At 38.0% G+C, this 24,551-nt stretch overlaps 1 protein-coding gene and 1 long non-coding RNA gene across 7 annotated transcripts; one reads left to right on the top strand and one right to left on the bottom strand.

Annotated features, from left to right (window-relative positions):
- Positions 1-1,930: 1,930 nt before the first annotated feature.
- Positions 1,931-6,517, bottom strand: LOC112180723. Of its 6 annotated transcripts, none has more exons than XR_002928440.2 (10): positions 6,064-6,514; positions 5,474-5,917; positions 5,213-5,378; positions 4,998-5,116; positions 4,674-4,875; positions 4,535-4,581; positions 3,602-3,657; positions 3,004-3,104; positions 2,381-2,442; positions 1,931-2,257 (listed from the first exon to the last, which is right to left on the bottom strand). It is a non-coding gene; the product is annotated as an uncharacterized LOC112180723 (long non-coding RNA). The 6 variants fall into 6 exon arrangements; XR_005802814.1 differs by having other exon boundaries at positions 5,474-5,528; positions 5,606-6,513; XR_002928439.2 differs by having other exon boundaries at positions 5,474-5,528; positions 5,623-6,512.
- A 15,059-nt stretch (positions 6,518-21,576) lies between these two features.
- On the top strand, positions 21,577-24,163 carry LOC112180721 (flavin-containing monooxygenase FMO GS-OX-like 3). The gene is made up of 8 exons (XM_024319281.2): positions 21,577-22,158; positions 22,565-22,635; positions 22,809-22,961; positions 23,051-23,089; positions 23,170-23,252; positions 23,356-23,497; positions 23,607-23,780; positions 23,889-24,163. The coding sequence occupies exons 1-8, from the start codon at positions 21,591-21,593 to the stop codon at positions 24,066-24,068; spliced, it is 1,410 nt and encodes a 469-aa protein (XP_024175049.2). The 5' UTR covers positions 21,577-21,590; the 3' UTR covers positions 24,069-24,163.
- Positions 24,164-24,551: the final 388 nt, after the last annotated feature.

Raw genomic sequence — 24,551 nt, 5'->3', positions numbered from 1 at the left:
TTGTCTGTATCTATAAAACAAATTAATTTTTGTTGAGATCTTGCTTTTAAATTTTATTTTCATAAGAGGGTAGAGATACATTTTTAATTCCATTTTTAATTGAACTTCTATTTTTATTAACATATTAATTGATCAAATATCTAGTCAACAAAATTATTTAAATGGGTATTTTCGTCAAACTACTCTTGAATATAGGTCATGTGTTTTGCACATGTTAGTTTTTAACGGAACATTAACGTAAGTTAGTGATAGGTACCATTTGAAATGAAATCGAAAAGTTCAAGTACTGGTTGTGATCAAAATTGAAGTTTAGGTACCATCGATAAGATAGAGGATAAGTTCAGGTACCATTTGTGATAATAACCCTTCTTAAAAATGTATCATCTATTTTTTGGCAAACATAGTTGTCAACTTTTCATTCTTAGTCCGTAAATAAAAACAATCCACCGTGGTTGACCAAAAGTGAGATTGCTAAGAGCAAGTCCACCCATTGGGTCACTTACTATTCACTACTTTTTATGTTTATTTCTACCATTTGGGTCATGGGCACAGTTTTCAAACTGATATGGGTTACTCTGAGTCATTTTCTGGGTCAATTTCGTGACCTGCAAACTGACCCAATGACCCAGGTTAGTTTGGAAATTGTGCCCGTGACCCAAAGGGTGGAAATAAACACTAAAAAGTAGTGAATAGTAACTAACTCGGTGACCTAACGGGTGAACTTGCTCTAACATTTGTGCTGGCTATGGTAGCTAGCTCTGCTCATTCGGCTACAATGCATCCCTTATCCAGCCACGTAGCAGTGATCAGTGCTGGCGCCAGCGATTTGGTGGCTACATGTGAGCTCCAGTGGGAAGGACACATTGTCGTCGTCTTCGAGCGAGGTGACCAAATCGGTGGTACGTGGATGTCCGCTTTAGAAGTAGTCTGACCTAATTGGTGTCCACCTAGACAGAAAACATAGTCTACTCGAGCATGTACAGTCTCTCAGGACTAGCCTCCCAAGAGAGATCATGAGATTTTGGGACTACCCATTTGCAGAGGGAAGCTTAAGGGGAAAAATTAGCCAATAGGGTATTGATCACTATAACAGTTTAAATGTTTGATCCACGAATTGATTAGAAATGCTAAGAATTCAAGTTACGATCCCAAAAATTAGATACTCGATGTGGTTTCACTACTAGGATAAAGTTCATAGACATCAGTTCACAACTGATGTTAAAAAAAAAAAAATCTGATGTCTTAGTGGGTGATGTTAAAGATCGCCAAAACTAAGACATCGGTTCACAACTGATGTCTATTTTGCAACCAGACATCGGTTTTAGGTCCAGAACCGATGTAAAAACGTTAATGTGATCACCATTTTGGTGTGTTTAGCTATTGTCAAACCTTCATATTTTGGCATTAGATGCTTAATGAAATATAGGTCTAATAACACAATTATCCATTTTAACATCGTTATTGATTTAGAAACGATGTCTGATAATATTTTACACATCGGTTCCTGAAGAAGAACGATGTCCAATGCTATGTTGGACATCGGTTCCTTAGTCTATATCGATGTCCATATTTATGCTAGACATCGGTTTTTGTTTATATATCGATGTTCATAGTAATGCTAGACATCGGTTTTTGTTTAAGAACTGATGTACATTCTCTTTCTTAACATCGGTTTTTATTTAGTAACTGATGTATTTTCTTTTTCTTGACATCGGTTTTTGTTTACAAACTGATGTATTTTCTCTTTTCTGACATCGATTTTGATTTTCAAACTGATGTAATTTCTATTTTTTGACATCAGTTCTTCATCAGTAACTGATGTTTTTTTCTTTTCTTGACATCAGTCTGTGAATTCAAACTGCTGTTATATCCCTTTCGTGCTATATTTGATACTAGAAAGCTGATCCACAAATAACATGAAATTCAAATGAAATTCAAATATTGGGGAATTGCATTAATTTCTATCCAAAATTAGAGCTTGAGGTAGCTTCAAAAGTTTTGCACAATAAACCCTAACCTACTTTAAGGCTAGTCTAGAAGATACCTCTACTGCAATAACTACATGTAGTATAATTTGTTCACAATTCATCCTGATATCACTACATCTACTACAAAATGGTAAGCAAAATCTAGTCATACTCAAAATCATATTGCTCTGCAGAATTGACATGACTGTGAACTAAAGAAACAAGTTCATGAAGAGCATGGACGACAACCGGCTCCAGGTCATTGCAGAAGCTATCAAAAAATGTTGAAGCTGGTAATATACAAAAACATATAGAGAATTATTTTACTTTGGAAAATGGCATATTATGTAATTATAATGAAAATGAAGATTAACAAACAATAACAACAAAAGTGGAAGATGATTTATACTAACCTGTGTCTCAATCAGTCAAATGTTCAAGAATGGATTCTAACTAGGCAGCAAACCGCGCGATGCTGCGGGAATATCATTGATGTGGTTAAGCTTTTCACAGATTCCAAAATCTGATATTTTAACCAGATGTGTATTTACACATTCAAAAATAAGTTATGCTAACTAAAACAGGTTTTCATGTACATATTCCACAAAATGGTTAGGCTTAGCAAAAATTTATATGTTTGAAGTCAGAACCAACTACTTAACATTAACTCTTCGAAAAGTCTTCAACTGATCGATTCCATCATTTCAGATACATTAACTCTTTGAAGGGCTGTTACTGGAAGTTAGAAATAAGCATATCAATATGTACGCATGCATGTACTATAAAAATCAAACAGAATGACAACGTATTTAGACCAACTCAGTATAAACATAAGTAATCCATTTATCAAATCCAGTGCACCATCATTAACAATCAAATGCGAAATGAACTATATTAGCAGAGCTGTTATCCAAGCAAGAAAGTTCAAGCAGGAAATAATCGATTTTTTTTTTCCTTTAATAGGAAATAGACTACTTGCATGTGAAAGCTGTAAGTACAAATACATTAGGCTGAAGAGTTAGAGGAAAGAAGTTACCTTTAGGATTTTTGCTAGACATCGTTGAATAGCCGCTTGCTAACTGAGTCTACATTTCTTTTCTTTCATTTTTTGTTGATGGGACCCAGTCGGAAGAAGAACTAATCAGAAGCAATTGGACATAAAAAAATATATTCATAAGATTGAATGCAAAATCAAACAGATCATGCAACATATCTGATGCCATAGATAAGCACATAAATAAATGACAATGAATTGTAATTCAAATGTTCAAGAGCCACTTCATTTACACAATACTCATTAGCTAACTTCTAAAAGGAACTCAGTGACAGAAGACTATGGCAACCAAACACAGAAACAATTCAGATTTTGACACTTAATGGCAAACTATCAAGACTTCGAATGAAGAATACAAACTATAGGGTATAAGCATCAACTCATAAACTATAAAGAAGGTAAGAGTTAGGTTACTGGAGAGGCTGGGTTCATTGGTTCTCACCTAATTCTTAATTTTACAATACTCTAAACATTGGTTGAGACACTTTATACAGAGAGAGACAATACAATGTAATTGATCAAGATACTTGAGATACACACACACACACATATGAAGGAAATAAGGATGTAGATCATTTACCTTTGCAGCTATTAGATATATTAAAGGATCAGACTTTTACTCTGCCGCACGATGACCTGCAAACAAAATGGAAGGAAAGAACTTAAGTGTCAGCCAGATATGTAAATGGAATACCTACATGAGTATAGAATCACAACTTAACTGAGATTTTTCTGAGGTCTAACAACCAAAAGATCATATGTGCAATTCCAAAAAAAATGACAGAGTTCAGAGTTAAGTTACTCAGCCATAAACAGAAGGAAGTCCCATAACCTAGATCCTAAAACCTCATAAAGCATCAGTTTAAATCTTCAATACCAAAGTGCAGGTGAAGTGAAGATGTCAAATATTTATACGAACTCTTCTATTAGTTAGTTACAGGGGTCTTTTGCTCATTAGGTGAGTATTGTAAAGGTTTCTTTGAAACAAAATATTGATGGGGACTGACATTGGCTTAATCTAACTTAAAGCCTGGGATTGCTATAAACCGAAAAAGAGGTTTTCGGAAACCCCAGATATTTTAAACAAATTTGTAATTTTTGAAGCAATTGAAGTTTACTCAAGGTACACCATATATGCAATGATAAATATCCACAAAAAAAAAAAAAGTTGCTGACAGAAAAAGAAATAAAAAATTTGCAAAACCAAGATTTTGATCGAGTCCCAGCTGAATGTTTTATGAATATGTACTTCATTCTAATCAGAACTACAGGTTGACTATTAAATCACAACTCTTTGACAGATAAATTAATTAGTGTTAGCACATTCCAAAGGATAGTTTAGACCTAAATGCAAAATCTTCAGCCTTTTGCTATCACGAGTCCTCATCATACAGTGAGACTTCATACCAATTCAAAATAGTTTACATAAAGAATCTCAAGAACATGGAAATCCACAATTAGTTCAAAATAGAAGCATAATTGTAAACATCTGTAACTATTTGTTTAGACATACCTCAGATTGTTCAGAGAATCAATGTCCAATGAATACAACTCCTCAATCTGCAAAAAAAAAATAGAATTGCCATTTCAAATTGTAATTGCTTTAAAATGTCACTAGAAAACGAAATAAAGAAAACAAAAGACCAGTTCACCTGCAAAACTCTTGAAACCATGACTTCTGAAGTCGAAATATAAAGTTAAGATCTAGGCCTTTAAGTATGGTCATTTCATCAATTTCTGTCTTAGACTCTCAGTCTTATCTGTTGTTCGACCGAGGGAAGATCCCTTCAAGTCAAAACGTCGATGAATGGTATATTCGGAACAAAACAGATTTCCCATAATAATAAATCGCATCTGAAACATCATAAGACAGATAATAACATTTAAATGCTTATCATGTTTGTAAAAACTACAAACACATTACTTAGTTTGAAGTTTAACCCAGCTATAGGCTTAGCAACTCTTGGACAAATTACCTTTTTTCGAATAGGTTGCACAGTTAGCTTTAGCAGTGTAGACCATAAAATTTAGTGACCAGCGTATTCTAGTATGCTCGAACATGGTTGTAATAGGCAGAGAGCATCCTTATAAGAACCTTCACCATGAAACATTATTTGTTTAGAACTAGTACTTTTTTTTTTTTTCAAAAAATTTATATGGTGAATTGAGTACAAACAACTAGAGAACTCACTTTTACTTCTGCTTTCTTCATTGTTTTAATCACGTATCGGTCATCATTAGTCAAGTAAAAGAAGTTACCACTTTTACCAGGAGAAGAAAGTTCTCGAACAGCATTGTTCCCACAGATAGAGAGCATGTAGTCAGCTGCATTCACCTTGAACAACTTCCTGAGAGTTCTGCAAATTTTATTTTCAATTTTTTTATACACAAATGTGCTAACTAGTAGTTAACTGATGAAGCAAACATAGCTAGCAAGGCAAGATCTAGTTACCTGAAGACTAAAGGACAATAATCCTTCCATTTAAATTCACAATAATCCTTCCAAGCTGCAAATTGAGCATGAGTTCATTATTTTTGTAATTTTTGTGGCCCCTACTGTCGTTTCCCCTTGTCTCCTACATACCTTAGATTGATTATTACCTGGAGAAGATGATTGAGGCCTTGAGAGCTTCTCGTTCTCTTTCTAGTTCTTTGTGAATAAGAAGGTGCTTAGCTTCTCAAACACATTACAGCTATCTCAAAACCCGTTACAGATACCTCAAACACAACCCCCAAAACCCAGAAACACAACCCAGAAAATCCAGTGGCTTTCAATTTATCAGCAAATCAGCGACTACCCAAAACAAAATCAGAAACAAAATACCCATCACTCCATCACCTCCAAATTACACAAACACCCATTGCAATATCGAAAACCTTGGGTTCGGTTCATCATCTGAAGAAGGCAATTTCTACTAAAATCAAGAACAAAAGAGCTACTAGCGGTCCAGAGAAGCAAAATCAACAACGAAGGAATCTAAAACGCACTGAACATGAAGAGAATTTCAAGAAAAATTGAGAGGATAAAGATGAAAGTGATACCGTCGGGGTGGAAGGAGAAAAGAGAAGGAGGAGGGACAAGGCGGAGCTTCGGCGTGGACTGCGTCTTTAGCAGATCTGGTGAATTTGAGAAGAGAGATGAGAGAACAGGTGTGCCAAAGGAAGAGGAGGAGGAGGATAGCGGAGGCGGAGGCTGAGGCAGAGAGCATTCGGGTGCTGGTTGGAGGAGGAGGATGAGGAAGAGGAGGCAAACGAAGTGTAGTCGTGGTGTTTAGGTTTGAGAGAGAAAATTGGCCCAGTGTAGTCGCGTGGGAAACTGAGTAAGTGTTGGAGGCAAACGAAATTTTGTTCCCCCGCCTCATCAATTTTGTAACTTAGTCGTTTCCGCGCTTTCTCAAAATTTTGGAAAAAAACAGAGACATCGGTCAAAAATGATAAACGATGTTAATTGTACAAATAGAAATCGGTTTTCCAAGAACTGATGTTACAAATCTCTTTTACATCGCGTGAATTCCTGACCGATGTCTATGACATGATGTCTGTTAACATTATTCTAGTAGTGTTTGCTGCATAAGTTAATGGATCAATATAATTTTTTGTTCTAATGAATTATGTAGGCATCAAACATTTCGTGATGATTTTGCACTTTGACTTGCCGCAAGCTCTAGAAGAGAAATATGGTGGTTACTTGAACCACTCGTTTGTGTAAGCCTTAAACTTTAAACGCTAAATTAATTCTAAGCACTTGCCTAAAAAAAATTTAATTCTAAGCACTTTAACGAAACCAATATCTCTACATCTTTCTCCTTCGTGATGATTTGAAAAATACGCATCATCAATACACTTATTTCAGTAATAGTTGACTACCTTCATATACATAGGAATAATTTCAGTTTACCCCCCTGAGGTTAGGGGTCGTCATCATGTTAGTCCCTCTAGTTTCAATTTAATCAGTAACACCCTTATACTCTCCAAATTCATCAGCAGTGTCCAATTTTTGGACTTCCGTCCAAATTAGACGTTAAATCTGTTATGTGGGCCCCTTTTAGGGGGCAAAATGATAATTTTGAGCTCCAAATTATATATTAAATTTTTTTTTTTCCTTTTTTCCTTTTTTTTTTTTTTCTTCTGTTTCTTCTTTGTTTTTTTTTCTTCCTTCTTTTCTTTCTTTATTTTTCTCTTTCTCTTCTCTTTTTTTTTTCTTTTTCTTTTTATCTCTTCTTCCTCCTTCGTGTCTTCTTCTTTCTGCTGGGGGATAGCCGGCTGCACTTCTTCGTGTCTTCTTTCTCCTTGGGATCTAAGAAAATGAACCCTTCAGTGAGTTTCATTTGCTTTAAGAGAGACTTACAGTGAGTTTAAATCGTTTTGAGTTGCTGACAAAGATCGAAACTTTTTGGCTCAATTTCTAGCTGGGTTTATATGAGCCTTCCATGATGATGAGAGATCTTATTAGAATCAGCATGATTAGGCAGATCTACAAGAAATAGTAAAGAGGGAAATTGAAACCCATGCCTTACTTGGGAATTTGGCATCTTGAATTTCATATATGTGGTTGTGAGAAAGAGGGAAATCAGAACGAATCAAAGAAGCAAAGCAAAAGGGGGCTTAGAGTTTTGATTTTGATGTGTTCGTGAGGATTGTGAATGTTGCTGCAATTTTGATTAAATGGGTTTTAATGAATGGAGGTAAGAAGGCTTGCAGGCGGAAGAAGAAGGAACAAAAAAGTCAATGTGTAACGTCCCGAACCAAAATTTACCATTTTATGAGTCGTTCGATGGGTAAACGACATTTACATTTACTTTCTGGCTCCGTTTCGATATTTTAGGGGGCCGTAAAAGTTGGCTTTTGTGTTCGGGTCAAAATTTGAAAAACTTTTCTTCATGAAAGTCGTAGAGGACGTTAAACGGAGCGCGTGCATACTTGGTTCGTAAAAATCGGAGTTTGTATGCGAAAGTTATAAGCGAAATATGAAAGTTACTGTTTATGGTAGATTGGTATAAATTTAAAAAGTTACTGTGGCCGGGTAACTTTTCTTTCTTTTCTCTCTCCTTTCCCTGTGCTCTCTCTTTCTCTCTTCTGCAACTCTCTCTTTCACCACCTCTAGGCTACCAAATGGTGAGCTGCAAGCATCGATAGACTCGTCTCCTCCTCCTTAACATGCATGTGAGAGTTGTTTACGGCGATTTGGCTGGAAATGTGGAGATCGAAGCCAACATTTTTACTGTATCAAATTGGTCAATGCCGATTTCTGGCCACCTCCGGTCATAAACCCAGGTCCATTAGAAGCGCCTTGAGCCACTCTTCATGCTCGCCAATTTTCATAACCCAGATCGAAGCATGGAGGAAGAAAGCATAATTGGAAAATTTCATTGTACTTCGGAGTGCTTAATTGTTCGGCTACTTCAAGGTATTTTCTGACTTTGTCACAGTTGATAAAGTTATTGGAAATATTGAGATGATTCTGTGGATGAAATTTGGTGACCGGAGGAGGAGTTGGCCGCCGCATAAAAAGTGTCACCGCATGAATAGTGCGACGGTGAATAGTGTGGTGTATGAACAGTGATTTATATGTTGTTTTTTTTTAGCTAGTTAAATCCTATATTTGTTGTAGAGTTTGTAGATGTGATTTTGGTGGATTTTGTAGTGATTTGTTATGGATTAGGAATTTCTGAAGTTTAGTGAGACGGGTGTCGATTATGGGAATCCGACCTTCGTATTTTCCCTTGTTTCCGCTTTGGAATACTTAATCGATGAATTGGTAATAGTGGTAAAGTTTGGATTGAATCCAAAAAGAAGTGGATAGGTGATTTATGAGGATATGATGTGGGAATAGTATTCAATTTCCAGATTGTTATTCACAAATTATAATTGTGTACAGGACGACGTATCGAGCTACTGCTCGACGAAGGAAACCGTTTGTGTGGTCGCCTAAATAGTACTGTGAGTGGACATTTATTTTAAATTAAATGTGCATGCAGTATATTATTATTTTCCGATTGAGGTTTAATTTATTATTTGAATTATTGAGATTTCTTGAGATTTATTATGCTCTATGAGTTAAGGGATTTTTAGTGGATTTCCTTCCCGAGGGCTTTCAATAGATTTTCAAGCTAATTATTTATGAGTTATTGAGTTGGGAAATGATTTTCGGGAAGTGACTGATTCAGGAAAATATTATGAGAATGATTGATTTCGAATATAAGTTTTTATGATGATATACGAGTACGAAGGATTTAGCAAATATTTGAGCATGATTGAATTATCGAAATTTATTGAGTTTTGAGCTCCGCACCTATCAGCCTTGAGTTAGATTGAGATTTCTTTCCGAAAACATTTATTGATTTACAGATTATTTGATTTATGCTTTCGAGGATTCATTGAGATATTGAGATTTGAGTTAGTGAGATAATCCTGAGTTATGCTTTTGGTGAATTTTTAATGTTTTATTGAAGTAACAGCGAGTTTCTTTCCGAAAGCAAGTAATTGAAAGAGGTTGTTTCCAGTTTATTGAGGAGGCTATTCAGTTTATTGAGGAGGCTATCTTCGGCGCATGCGTATATTACCTAGTTGGCAGTCCCTTCTAGGTAATAGTCGGGTTGGCAGTCCCTTCCAGACTACATCCTCGTTGGCAATCCCTTCCAATGCGTCACCTGGTTGGCAGTCCCTTCTAGATGACATGAGGTAGTTAGTTGGCAGTCCCTTCTAACTACCTGTGGCTAGTTGGCAGTCCCTTCTACCCACCGCCTCCTATTCCGGTTGGCAGTCCCTTCCGATGGGTCATCTGGGTGGCAGTCCCTCCTAGATGGCATGAGATGACTAGACAGCAGTCCTTCCCAGTCATCAAACAAGCCTCTTGAAAATGATATTTTTATAAGGATTGAGGATGAGATTTTAAGAGATTGCAAGATGTTCTATTTTTACATGATTAAGATTGCAGTAAAGATGATGATTAAAAGTATTTCCAATATTGTTACTGCATGCGAGATTTTAGAGAATAACTTGGGAAAGCATTAAGTTTTACTTATTCATTCGAAATTATTTATTTTTCGTCCACTCACTCTAACGGATTTTAAATGTTTTCCCCTGGGCCCTTCGGTTTCAAATGCCCAGTTTGCAGGTCAGTTTAGCTTGAGGTCGAGCGTACATGGGGTTGAGGCATAGCTGTCATAGCTTCCACATTTTAAAAGTATCGGTCATTTATCTTATATTTTATCATCTTATACGCTTGTACATTAGATTGCTCTGATAACCCAGGATATTAATATTCTTAAGTTCAGAATTGTTTGTGACATTGGAGATGTTGTGATACGGGGAGCAGGGTGGCTCCAGAAGATTAAGGGTTGATTATTTTAGAAGTGTAAATGTCTTTCTACAGGTTTTTGGGTAGTCCACTTTTAGAGGGAGTTCCGTCAATTTTTTGGTAGAATTTCTTCTGAGGTGGGCCCCGTAGGGCCTCTTTGGATTTCAATGTGAAATCTGGGGTGGGTCCTGTCACAAGGGGTTTGATATGAGCCTTCTTCCCCAGACCAGCCTCCAACCAGCCCTCCCCCTCCAGACCGGTCTCACCTCACCGGCCAACACCCACACCCGGCCCAACCTCGCTGCAGACCCCTCGCCAGCAGCCTACCTGTAGCGCCTTTGCGCTACTGCAACAGCGCAAGCCCAGCAGCAGCAGCACCGCCTTCGATCCAGCTCAATTCTAGCACTATTCCGGCCGGACCGCCTTCGTCTTCCTCCAGCACCATGCCTGCACAGCCCGCCTCCACCCCCACACCCCGCGCAGCGCACCTAGTGCCTGCATCACCGACCGGCCAGTGCAGCCGGCTATCCCCCAACAGAAAGAAGAAGACACAAAGGAGGAAGAAGAGATAAAAAGAAAAATAAAAAAAAGAGAAGAGAAAGAGAAAAATAAAGAAAGATAAGAAGGAAGGAAAAAAAAAAAACATCGAAGAAACAGAAAAAAGAAAAGAAAAAGGAAACAAATTTATATATATATATATATATATAATTTGGAGCTCAAAATTACCATTTTGCCCCCTAAAAGGGGCCTACATAACAGATTTAACGTCCAATTTGGACGGAAGTCCAAAAATTGGACACGGATGATGAATTTGGAGAGTACAAGGGTGTTACTGATTAAATTGAAACTAGAGGGACTAACATGATGACGACTCCTAACCTCAGGAGGGTAAACTGAAATTAGTCTATATACATATGTCATGTTCTCTCTTTCATGAATGATTTTAAAGATTGCAATGAACTTTACTTTAAATTATTTGGAGATGGAGTTAAAAATTGGTTCACAGTCAATGAGCCATCAATTTTTGCTATTTATGGGCATGAAGTTGGGATTGCTCAGCCGAGGAAGTGTTCACTTCAGGATGATCCTTGTGTGTTTGGGCCTGAAGAGAAATATTTTGTCCCTATAGGTCCTTGCAAATTTAGTGGTACTTGACGTAGTTGGAAGTAACGGGGTTTATAAGCAATAAACCCTAAAAGATATAGTTCTAGAATCCGCAAGAAAAATCTTTGATTTTATTAAATTTTATATGAAAAATAGTTCGTAATACAAAGCATGATGGTGGTTATAGGCCTCCAAGACCTAATCATAATCTAACAAGGAATCCTAAAGAATCCAAATTAAAAAGGAAACTATGAACTTAAAATAAAAAGAATGTAAAACTAGCCTAAAAATATTAAATCTTGATCGGATAATTAAGACGAAATATTTCAGCCTAAATCTGATAGGGCTCACCAAAGTGAGTCTTGTAGATCTCCTTGTTCTCATTCCAAAAAACTATTATATATGCATCTCAAACGGACATTCTGGCAAAAAGGTTGATCTATTTTGATTTACAATCAAGAACCTGACTTTTCGCACGAGCAACCTGAAAAATCCAAAACCACATCTTCCTAAATATTCAAGCAATTAGTAACCTCATTATGCTTGAGTTACCAATTCTCCGGTAATTCTTCTTAATTCTGTAATGCTTTTTTTTACTTTTATCGTTTTTCAGCTAAACCGGTCACATTCTCATCCTACATCAGTAACTCATCGACAAAACCTTACATTGTAGCTCACAACCAAATTCTTGCTCATGCCACCACGACTAAACTTTACCAAGAAGAATACCAAGCAAAATATAAGGTTGAAATAGGAATCGTCCTTGTTTTGGAATTGCAGGAAGATAGAGTTGCAGCAGAACGACTTTTCGATTTCAACCTAGGATGGTTATGGAACCATTTGTGTATGGAGATTATCAATGAGTATGAAAGAGTTGGTAAAAGAAAGACTACCTACATCTTTTCCACAAGAGAAAAGTTCGATAAAGGGAAATCTAGATTTTGTTGGAATCGATCAGTTACTACACATCATATTATGCTAGACAGAGGGCCACCATTTAATGAATTGCAATACAGTTATGATGTATCAGCTGAAAATAGGTAAAATTCGAGTTTCTTGGGCCTGAATCAACATATCTTAGTATATAAAGGTTCTAATTTGCTTTCTTTCTTGGTGATATTTTGTTTACTGCACGTATCAAAAATGGAATTTTTCTTGGCTTAGTAAGAACAGTCTAGTTATATTTGCAATTATTGTCAAAACGAAACGCTTTAATAGATTCAATTAACATACAATGTCTATATTGCATAATGTTAAAGGATATTGGCCAGAAAGCTTGCAGAAACTGATGAAGCATATAAAGAAAATTTATCAAAACCCGAAAATCTACATCTCCGAAAATGCTTAGGTTCTCATGCTTCAAGCATCCCTAAATCATCCAATATTGTTAGTATATAAATGCATATGCATATCCTAACATTTCACAAACTATCTTTATAGGACTTGATACGAGTAGAGATAATACGCTTGCAGTTGCTGATCAATTGAAGGATCCGGAACGAATTTCGTACATTGTTCGTCATTTGTAACGTCTCAACAAGGTTATCAAGAACGAGGTTTACGTAAATGGGTACTTCTCATGGGCACTATTCGACGACATTAAATGGGGCGTGGGATTTTTCATTTTTGGGTAGATATGGGCTTATACCATATGGATTTGATTCACAACTATTGGCGCATTCCCAAGCTTTCCGCTAAGTGGCCGGTTCAAAGCTTTCCTTCAAACTTTCAATGCAATGTGACCCACCCGAGCTAGCTACTAGGTACGTGGTTAAATTGATCGTGTGGCATATGATTGTATTATAAACGCACACATAATTATGTGTTGTTTTCAGCTAATGAAGAAATCAAATTTGGTCGATTGCTCGTCAAATCTCAGTTGATGAGCTTTCATCACTACTAATCAGTCTTAAACTTTCACTGTGAATGATCTTCGGGTTTTGAAGAGTTTTGTAGTTCAATCCAAGTCTCGCCGTGCTCTGAAAATTGTTGAGGTTATTTGGCATGAATAAAAATTAATTTGGACAGTGCATGGAAGCGAGATTCTAGGATCGGAGGTTACTGGGCCCTCTTTCGTGATTACAAAGAGAATTATCTTGGTTCTTTTGCCTTTAATTTTGACATCCAAGCTCAGTCACATAAGAGGTAATGGCCGTTATTAAAGCAATTGAACTTGCTTAGGTAAGGGATTGGAAACATATATGGTTAGAAGTAGACTCCTCTATGACTCTTGACATCATTCGCTCTTCTCATTTGGTCCCTTAGAAGCTTTCTAATTGTTTGCATCAAATATCTCACATGCATTTCAAATCTTCGCATGTATTTTGAGAAGGTAATCAAGTGGCAGATATTATGGTTCTACCTTCTTTGGTTTGATATGGTGGAACTTGGCTCCACCCTTTATCTAGGCACAATGTAATAGTGGTTGTTTAGGTCTACCAAATTTTCGTTTTCGGTAATTGGCTTGTATATTTTCTTTTTGGTTTCAAAGGTTGGATTTGTTTCCCCTCCTTTTGTAATCTTTTTTATTTCAATAAAATCTGGAAACTAAGAAAGCTAGTTGCCTTTGTTTAGTTCTCCAGTTTCATGCCAAAAAAAGAAGCAGCCAATATTAGACAGAAGAAATTTTTAGTAAGATGATCATGCACACGACGTACTCCACCACCACGACCAACTCCAAAGCCAGCAGCTCCATGTATACATGTAGCTCCATAACCACTTCCGCCATTACTGCCACAACACAGGATTGTGTTCAGGGTATTGTTCTCCATAATCAGCTTGGACAGTTCTAGCTGCAGAACATATGCATACATTAACAACACAAGGAAAGCATAACTGAGAAGTGTTGGAATAGTCTGTCACGCCCCTGATTTTTAACACAAATAAAAATTGATATATAATCCCATAATTATACATGCGTGATCATTTAGTCATCAATACAAAATATCTGGAAATCTTTTTCCCTTTTAAACTTAAATACATATTGATGCCTTAAACTCACTATGTCAATATTGACCCGCTCCGTAGGGTCATATATTACATAAGCTTACGAATTAAATTGTCAACAACAAAATAAAACGTAAATGCTCCTTAGGGCTAACTACACAACGAAAGTCTTTATCAACGGTAAAGTCACAAAAATGGCTTCCTGTTGAGTCATAAATTACTTATGCAATTGTGCCCCATAATTATGAAAATTGATTTGTCTTCCATGATATTTTACCCTTTTTAATCCATTTCCTTTTATTTGTAGGAAACCTTGCATTGAGAATAAAATGACTATTTGAGGCTTGAAATGCGGAGATTTGAAGCTAGGGGAAGAAGACACGGAGATTGGAAGAAAATTGCAAATCGACTTTTCTGGTGACTTTTCCAGCGAGCCGCCACTCATGGAGGGTCTTTTCTCCAGCAAAGGAGGACCATGGTGGTGAGAATCTCCCATAACTTGAAATTCAAATATCTCCCTACACCTTGTCCTTTTATCACCTAGCCAATTTGGGACTATTTGGGGGACAATGGTGTAAGAGCATCTCTTGCACACTTGGGGACCAAAGATGACACACCTAGCTGATCAAAAAGAGGCCAAAGACCAATTATTCAGAATTCTTGACTCCATTCAATCATCTTCATCCTATCCAAGATCCGTTTTCTCTATAGAGAAGAGACCACCATTCCACCACTAAAACCACCATCTCCACCTCTAAAACCTCCATTTTCCTCCACTACAACCTCCATTTCCTCCACCACTCAACACCACAACTCATCTTAGAGATCTCAAATTTCACTATTCTTACCAATATCAAGAGTTTGGAGCAAGGAGAAGGAGGTGACTACCACCACATCATGTTCTTGGAGACCCATCTCCACCACCTCTTCCGGCATCATCAATAGTCACCTTTTACTCTCTATCTCTTTATGTATTTGATGTTTAATAGAACGTTGAAGCTTGTGTATCTAGCTATGTGTGAGTAATGAACTAGTTGGGGGGCTAGGGTTGAAATCCCTAGCCAAACTTGCTTGTATTGATGCTTTTGTTTATAAATTGATGCAAATTCATGTTGTCATTCTCACATGCTAAGTCAATAGTTGAACGCATTACTTAGACGTAATCAATTTGAGTTATGTGTTTGCCATGACATGAAGTTTTTCTTAGAGATTGATTACCTTTAGGCAAAAAAGGAGTATGAAAGCACACCATGTGTGCATGTGAGGGTTGTGAGCTAAAATCACCTAGAGATAGGATTGGTTTACTTGCTTGGTTACCTAAACTCTAAGCTTTATGCATTTAGGGGCAAAGGATTGAGACCTATCCGGAAATTGAATTTGTCTCTAGATAGTTAGCTCTAGACTTATCCGGTTAGAGTTAATAAAATGAAAGGGGTTTAAGCCTTAGTAGTCCTATCCGGATGCTAAGAGGGTAGTTGGACAATTAGCTTTGCATCATTCATATTCAATTGCTTTAATGCTTGCAAGGGAGGAAAAAGGTGAAACCCGATGCCCTAACTCCCATCCATTTGATAACAACTTGTTTAGTTTAGCTTAGTTTATATTACTTGCTTTTATTGTTTCAATTTGAATAGAAACCAATCTCAAAGTCAAAATCAAATCTCTACACACCATCTTGCACATACTCACCATGAACTTTGGTTCACTTGTGAGCCTTTGTTTGTGATTGTACATTTGCATATTCTTCTAGTTTTTCCTTAGGTTTTCCCTAGCTAGGAAAGGATTTACCAATCCTCGTGGGTTCGACATCTTTACTTAATCCCCTATTCTATAACTTATAAGGGTGGCTTTAATGATAACACTTCCTACCGTAAAGTTGCAAAGGCGCTACTTCAGCTTCAACCACGATTATCCTAACCTGCAGGATTAACCCCCACACCGTTTGAATGGTGTACCGGGTTGTCACATAGCAAACCTGGTAAGATTTTGCAAGTCCGTATGAGTAACTCAAACCACCGCTAAACAACTCACACTTTAACTAAGGAAAACAACTCACGCTTTGATTTCTTACACAAATTAAAGAAAGCAACTCACACCTTATTTTCTTTCAAATCACGAAATAAGGACAGCAACTCACACCTTAATTTCCTATTCAAATAATGAAATAAGGAAAGTAACTCACACCTTGATTTCCTATTCAAATCACGAAATAAGGAAAGCAACTCATACTTTGATTTCCTATAAATCATAACATAGAAAGAACTCACTCTTTGATTTCTATAAATCATAACATAGAAAACAACTCACTCCTTGATTTCTATCAAATCGTTAATAAGGAAAGCAACTCACACCTTGTCCCCTTAAAAACTGTTAATAGGGAAGCAACTCACACATTGTTCCCTAAAAACACAAATTCACGAGTTAGATATAACCTTGCATCGTTATCCCACGAATTACACTGGCAAACAGACTAGAGCTCTAACTGAATATATCGTAACCTGTCACCTCGGCCGAGGTTCAACCTTACGATATACTGCCAAAAGTCAACTTGTGACATTAAATCCTCTGGCTGCGCAGACCCTCGGAATAAAACAATAAATGAGTCGCACTGGACCTAAAATGTTACACAAATCTCAATGTTTTCAAAACAATAGAAATCGTCATTTCACACAAATTTGTTTTCTGAAAAGCCACAACCCAAAACAATAAAAAGCATCATTCATGCATATTGTTTCCATAAGTCCACAAATCTAACAAAACATATATATTTCACGCAAATATATATATATATATATACGTAGTCATCCGCTCAGAAATGCCTACTAATACCAACTATAGTTTGTAGTTAAATCAATAACTCTCAAAACGATAAAGGTAATTCCGTTCGTAAATGAATCTTGTGAGATTACTCACCTCGAAATTCCTGCTGCGTCTTCATACCACTAGACTACTTACAGAACGCACTCTGTCAAGCACCTAAGGAAAGTACAGCCTTGATTCAGTCAATGGAACACAAGGAATAACGTTCGAAACCCTAAATCGAACTAAAATTCCCAAAGTGACGCCAATTGAGGCGAAACCACATCCGAGACCACCCAATATCTCCAGAATACTTCTACAATCGATATTTCATAATCACAAGTCTATCGGACGCTCAAATCCTCACGAATCGAATCATCAAACAGTCCGAAACCGTAAAAATCACAATATATTCATACGATCTTCAAAAATTGCATATTATATATCGAAACACTCGTATTGACGAGTAGATGATATATAATATCAGAAACTGTCCTTACATGGCCGGAACTCCGCCACCGGGTCAAACTCGATGATCATCATGAAGAGTAGAGCAACTTTCATACCTGGAGCTAAGCCTAGATCGGTCTAGATCACGCTTGCAAGATCGATCAATCGCTATCATTTGATCAAGCTCCAGATTCACTGTGCACCGCAAATCTTCAACCCTTAATCTTCCACTCCACACAAAAAATCGTCCTTCCAGGTGGGTATGAGGATGATCAAGAGGAGGAGGAGATTCCAAAACCGTGAAGAAATCGAACGGAAGGTCGCAGAAAATAGGAAAACCCATCGGATCCCGATCGTACAATTGAGGCTACCTTCGATCTCCTTCTGGGGTGCTCCACCGGTGAAACCAACACCAAGGGTCGATAACGGAAGCTGAGGTGCGTCGGTTCAACCCAGGTCCGCCGCTGCTGGTGGCCGGAAAGAAGATGGGTCCGGGTCGGGTCACAGTCAGGTCGCACGGAGTAAGGTGAGAGAACGGAGAGAATTCGGGGGAGAAAAGAGAAAAAAGGGAAATTTTGGGATTAAATGAAAAATCCCTGAATTTATCCTATTTATATAAATTTCCTAAATTTTTAATTGCTCATAACTTTCTTATACAAACTCCGATTCTCGCGTTCCACATGTCTATGAACTCGTATCGATGCGCTCTACAACTTTCGTGAAGAAGTTTTTGGAGATTCTCAACGTATCAAAAGTCAACCTTGAACCCCCCAAAATCCACACTTTTCGAATAAAAAGTCGTTTGAAACACTTCCGCTCCGTCTACGAGCCATGGAACCATCCAATAACCATAAATTAGATTTTTGAAAAATTTTCGGAAAATAAATACGAGTTTCCGAGGCATCACATATTCATTGGGGGGTACCTAGGTGTGTTGATGCCAATTTCACCATCAACGAGTCAACAAGACTTTCGTTGAAATCCAAATGTAAAGTGGTAGGGTTGTTCTCTTCAAGTGGGCCTATCTTTTCCTTTGATTAGTTTGACAACATAAGTAGCCTTGGTCGTCTACCTCATGTGAGTAAAGGTATGGCCTCGGTGGTCTTGTGCCTGGTCTTAGGCTTCCAAGCTGCCTTGTTGGGTGAAACTGATAGTCTCGCCTCAAACTTCCTTCACCTAACGTTGGGCGTCCATGCTTCTTTGCTGGGTGAAACTGATAGCCTCACCTTGGGCTTCCTTCACATGATGTTGGGCGTCCACGCTCCTTTGTTGGGTGAAACTGATAACCTCGCCTCAGACTTCCTTCACCTGATGTTAGGCGTCCATGCTCCTTTCTTGGGTGAAAATGATGGCCTCGCCTCAGACTTCCTTCACCTGATGTTTGGCCTCCAAGCTGCCTTGTTGGGTGAAATTGATAGTCTCGCCTCGGACTTCCTTCTCCTGACGTTTGACGTCCACGCTCATTTGTTGGGTGAAACTGATAGCCTCGTCTCGAGCTTCCTTCACATGATGTTAGGTGTCCACACTCCTTTTTTGGTTGAAACTGATGGTCTCACCTCGGACTTCCTTCACCTGATGTTGGGCCTCTATGCTCCTTTGTTGGGTGAAACTGAGGGCCTCGCCTCCGACTTCCTTCACCTGATGTTGGACCTCCAAGCTGCCTTGTTGGGTGAAACTGATAGTCTCACCTTGGACTTCCTTCACCTTATGTTGGGGCTCCACGCTCCTTTGTTGGTTGAAACTGATAGTCTTGCCTCGAACTTCCTTCACATGATGTTGGGCGGACAACCCATTTGTTGGGTGAAACTGATAGTCTCACCTCGGACTTCCTTCACCTGATATTGGGCCTCCACGCTCCTTTATTAGGTGAAACTGATAGTCTCATCTTAGACTTTCTTCACCTGATGTTGGGCCTCCACGCTCCTTTGTTGGGTGAAACTGATAGCCTCACCTCGGGCTTCCTTCACTTGATGTTGGGCGTCCACCGCCTCTAGTTGAAGAGCTTCACGACATAGATATTTTGGTATAGTGTTGGGAGAGAAGAGAGAGCTGAAGTCCTCTCCTCAGCCTTGTGAAGGCTGGGTATTTATAGGAGAAAGTTGGTTGAGATAGAAAGGAAAAGTATGGGTTCTTTCCTAAAATCTGGGTGTCAGCCCATACTTCCTGCTTATTGACACTCCAAGGGATGGGTTTGACAGATTCGATGACACGTGTCACCACCATGTGATCTGATTTCATTGGTAAAGGGTTAAGAGATAGGTGTCGCCTATCCAAGTTTTCCTTCTCCTTGAATTACTCTTAGGCCATGCCTTATGTTAGAACTTGACACTTGGCATGGTTGGTGAGATTTTGCCTTGATTGGTGCTCCATGTCTCTTTATGACGATTGCATGTGCGTGAGCTTGGAGGTCGAGCCTTTAGCCTTGGAGTTCGTGGTCATGATCCTTAGAGGTTGAGGCTTCTAAGCTTGGGGGTCGAACTCTTGGTCTTGGGAGTTGAGACTCTTGATTCCTTTGGACTATGCTTTTCTAGTAGTGAGGTCATGATATGCGCGCTATTGCCTTGCCATCCAAGGTGGTGAGTCAATCACATGGTGACCGTCCAAGACTTAAGAGGTGGAGATTAGACTTGGAGTACCAAAGTGAGGCATCTCACTAGTCATGGTTATTTCCATCTTAGGATTATCTTTTCTTTTTCGATGAAAGGTTTAAGTGCGTTCAAAGGTCAGAATCATACATGGACTCTTTGACATTTCAACACGTCCTACGTGGAATGAGTTGAAAAGTCAAAAGTATTTGTCGAACCAAATTATAACATCAACCAGGCATAAATAGGAGTGAGATCGAGGGTAACTTTTCTACTTATGGGCAAAAGGTGGTTGAGGTACTCATGCGTTTTGTTAAACCCGAGCTCCAATTTTCCTTATCCGAATGTTACTTGTTGCATGGGTACTAGCTATACCATGTATAAATATACTAAAACTCACCAAAGGAACAAAAATTATGTTACATGCTAATTTTTTTTTTTTTTGTCAACAAGATTACATGCTAACTTGAGCAACAAGTACTTGTTTTGCATGCTGAATTTTGCCAAGAACTTCGATGTCAATATTTCTCAATTTGAAATTTTCTTTTATATATATATATATATATATTATGGATTGGACATGACTGATTGTATACTTGTCCATTATCGTTTCTGATAGTAAAATATTTACAATATATTAGTTACTGAGGAAAATTTACAGGTTATATGCAAACTCTATTACAAAATTACAGAACTAATTAATTAGCCACAAATCTTAGCCATTTATGAGAAACGTTAAATCTTAAAGATGAAGTTATATGTAATAGATCCAATTAATTGTACTGTTTGATAATTGGTCTTATTCAAGACATTCATGCCTAACTAAACACAAATTTTAGCAATTAATATGACCTATAGAGGGGAGTTAGATTTGAAACTTCTTGTATTAGTATGTGGTAGAGAAAGATAACTTCAGGTGAGCTTAAATGAAGTTTGGTAGATATGTACCGGATTATATAATGCCCAGTTTTAGTTATCTCTTATTACTTGGTACTTGGGCATCTCCGACTGATCGAGCTAGCTAATTAGTGTTCTTAATGAGGATTCAGCATTAGGTGTATCGTGTATACTCTCTAATTTTAAAAGAACAACAGTTCACTAAACCAATACATAAAAAATAGAAGTCTACGCGCGCGCGTGTATATATATAAAGAATCATCCTCTCCATCTGAGTCATTTTCCACTGAGTTTGTATTAAAATTTGAAGTCTTCTCTTCAGAATTTCCAGCCGGCGCTGCTTCTAGATCTATCAAACATGTCGAACGCGCTTTATATTGTATATACAAAGTGTGAAGCTCGTTATTCGTCATTTTTCTAGTATAAAAAAAAAGACAAGCGATAATAAAATGTCAACTTGTCAAGTCTCTTTAGCATTTGTGCCAGCGATGGCGGATGCTAGCTCTGCTCATTTGACTGCAATGCGTCCCTTATCCAGCCACGTAGCAGTGATCGGCGCCGGTGCCAGCGGTTTGGTGGCGGCACGTGAGCTTCGGCGGGAAGGTCACAACGTCGTAGTGTTCGAGAAAGGAGACCAATTGGGTGGCAATTGGGTGTACACCCCAGAAGTGGAGTCCGACCCAATTGGTCTTCACCCAAACAGAACCATAGTCCACTCCAGCATGTACCAGTCTCTGAGGACTAACCTCCTCAGAGAGATCATGGGGTTTCGGGACTACCCATTTGCGGCAAAGGAAGAAGATGAAGAGAGAGACCCCAGAAGGTTTCCGGGTCACAGAGAGGTGTTGAAGTACTTGAATGACTTCGCCGGCGAGTTTGGGATTTGTGAGATGGTGAGGTTTGAGACTGAGGTGGTGTTCGTGGGTTTGGTGGAGGGTGGCAAGTGGATAGTGAAGTCCAAGAGCAAGACAAGTGATGAGGGTTTGGAAGAGATTTATGATGCTGTGGTCGTTTGTTGTGGGCATTATACTCAGCCTCGTGTAGCAGAAATTTCAGGTACGAGCTAGTATCAATCATATATATAGAGATATATAGCTCTACTTGTTCTTGTGTCAATATAATTGTATTGACTGAAGGAAATTGTATGAACTGAATTCCTTTGAGGTTGCAATTTCAATTGCATACAAGCTAAAATTATGGAGAAAAAAATGTCTCAGGTACGATTGTGTAATGCCATAAGAAATATAAGTTAATTAACTATTGAATTACTCACAATCGTACCTAGATATATTGAGATAAAAACATCACACTTGCTGATCTAAGATGGTTAAGTGAAAACTATTGGTATTTTGTCTAATCTAGAAATGGGCCGCACACTCCATTGCCACAAGAGTATACAACAAAAATAAGTTGGTTCTTACATGTTTCTCCTTATCTTTAATGTCAATGACCTTCTTTTTAGGTATCACTACATGGAAAGGGCGGCAAATTCACAGCCACAACTATCGAACTCCTGAGCCGTTTCGAGATCAGGTTCGTGACACTCCTATATTCTGTAAAATCATGTAGGTTATGTTCTCATAACTTACCAATGTGCATGACAATATTTGCATGAAGCAGGTCATAGGGTAGAACTCTTTAACTGTTCTGTTTTTGTATTTTTTCGTAGATGTTAACTTCGATTATCCGGTACCTGCTTTGCATAGGTTGTAATTTTGATAGGGAGCTCCAGTAGTGCTACTGATATCTATCGGGACATCGCTGGAGTTGCCAAAGAGGTTCACATTTCATCTAGATCTATTGCTTCCGAAACCAAAGAGAAGAAGCCTCAGTTTGATACGATGCGGCTTAACGCTATGGTAAGATAACACCCATATAGTAAGGATTAATTTGGTGATTATGATGAGAAGTAAGTCTTGCACTTATGTTATTATCTATACCTATGCAGATTAATAGTGGCTATGAAAACATGTGGGTTCGCTCTAAGGTATGATAACTCACCAAATTAAGAATTCCGGCTACTATGATGAGAAGTTATGAACTTACGATATAATCGAACCTATGCAGATTAAAAGTGTCCATGAAGATGGTAGTGTTGTTTTCATAGATGGGAGTGTTGTCGTCGCTGACACCATTCTTCATTGCACAGGGTATACTTGCTTTATAATCCTCTGTATTGAATGTGGAGTAATGTGAAGTGCAACAAAAATGAGAGCAAATGATAATCTATTGAAGTTTAATTTTCCTCTCAAGGTACAAATATCATTTCCCTTTTCTTGAAACCAATGGCATTGTAACCGTGGATGGAGATGACAACCGTGTTGGCCCACTGTTCAAGCATGTCTTCCCGCCTGCCTTGGCACCGTCGCTTTCTTTTGTTGGGGTACCATGGAAGGTGTGTTTCTCTTCTGTGAATTGTATGCCGCATTTGGTTGTATCTTTATTCGTCTTGATAAGGGCGTTAATACAACAATAGTACTTATACTTAATGGCCATTGTAACAGACCGTTCCTTTCCCCAATTTTGAACTTCAAAGCAAGTGGATAGCAGGAGTTTTGTCGAATCGAATTGCGCTTCCATCCAAAGAGGAGATGATGAAGGATGTCAAAGCTTACTACTCGTCACTTGAAGCTTCTGGCAAACCTACACGACACACTCATGACATTTTTGATTATCGGGTAAATTTGGTTTCTTTGCTTCCGTATCAATATAATATTTTAGTCTCACTGATATCTCCGTACTTAGCATGAAATCTAGAATAAGTATTTGGGGTGTTATTTTGGCAGGGTGAATATGCTGATTGGCTTGCGGTACAATGTGGGTCTCCAGTCCTAGAAGAATGGAGAGAACAAATGATGTTGACAGTAGCAAAGAATTGGTTAGTCCGACCCAAGACATATCAAGATGAGTGGGATGATAACCATTTAGTACTGCAAGCTTATGAGAGCTTCAAGAATGGAGTATAAGTTATTAGAAGTGATGTGAAATCAACCTGTGCCAGATGAATTCCAATCATGAAATGATTACCTTGTTTCTTGTTGAAAGTTCATCCAATTATCTACATCTTAATGCGTTGTTGTCCTTTAGGAAATGAAGGTTTTCCAAAAAGGTTATGTAATTGAGTAATTCAATGAACATCTAGGACATTAACAAACCTCGGGTAATAATTTATTTAGTGATCGTTAATTAGCTAGTTACTATGTAACATATTGTATTTTTTAAATTCAACCTTCAATTGGTGAACAGTTAATGAAACAATTATTGTTATTTCATAGTATCTTAACGAAATTCACAGATACAATTATCCTAATAACATTAGATGGTTACATACTCCGTGGTAAGTCTGGTAGAATTTCATGATGTAACAATCATGTTGAAAGTGCGTGGGTGGTGCAAACGGAGGTGCGTGACCCCGAATGTGAATGGTGCTTGACAAGGTGGTGACAAAG

Source organism: Rosa chinensis, chromosome 7 (assembly GCF_002994745.2).
Source record: "Rosa chinensis cultivar Old Blush chromosome 7, RchiOBHm-V2, whole genome shotgun sequence".
In the NCBI taxonomy this organism is placed as follows: domain Eukaryota; kingdom Viridiplantae; phylum Streptophyta; class Magnoliopsida; order Rosales; family Rosaceae; genus Rosa; species Rosa chinensis.
The sequence above is the reverse complement of the archived record's forward strand: the minus strand, read 5'-3'. Positions and strand labels throughout refer to the sequence as shown.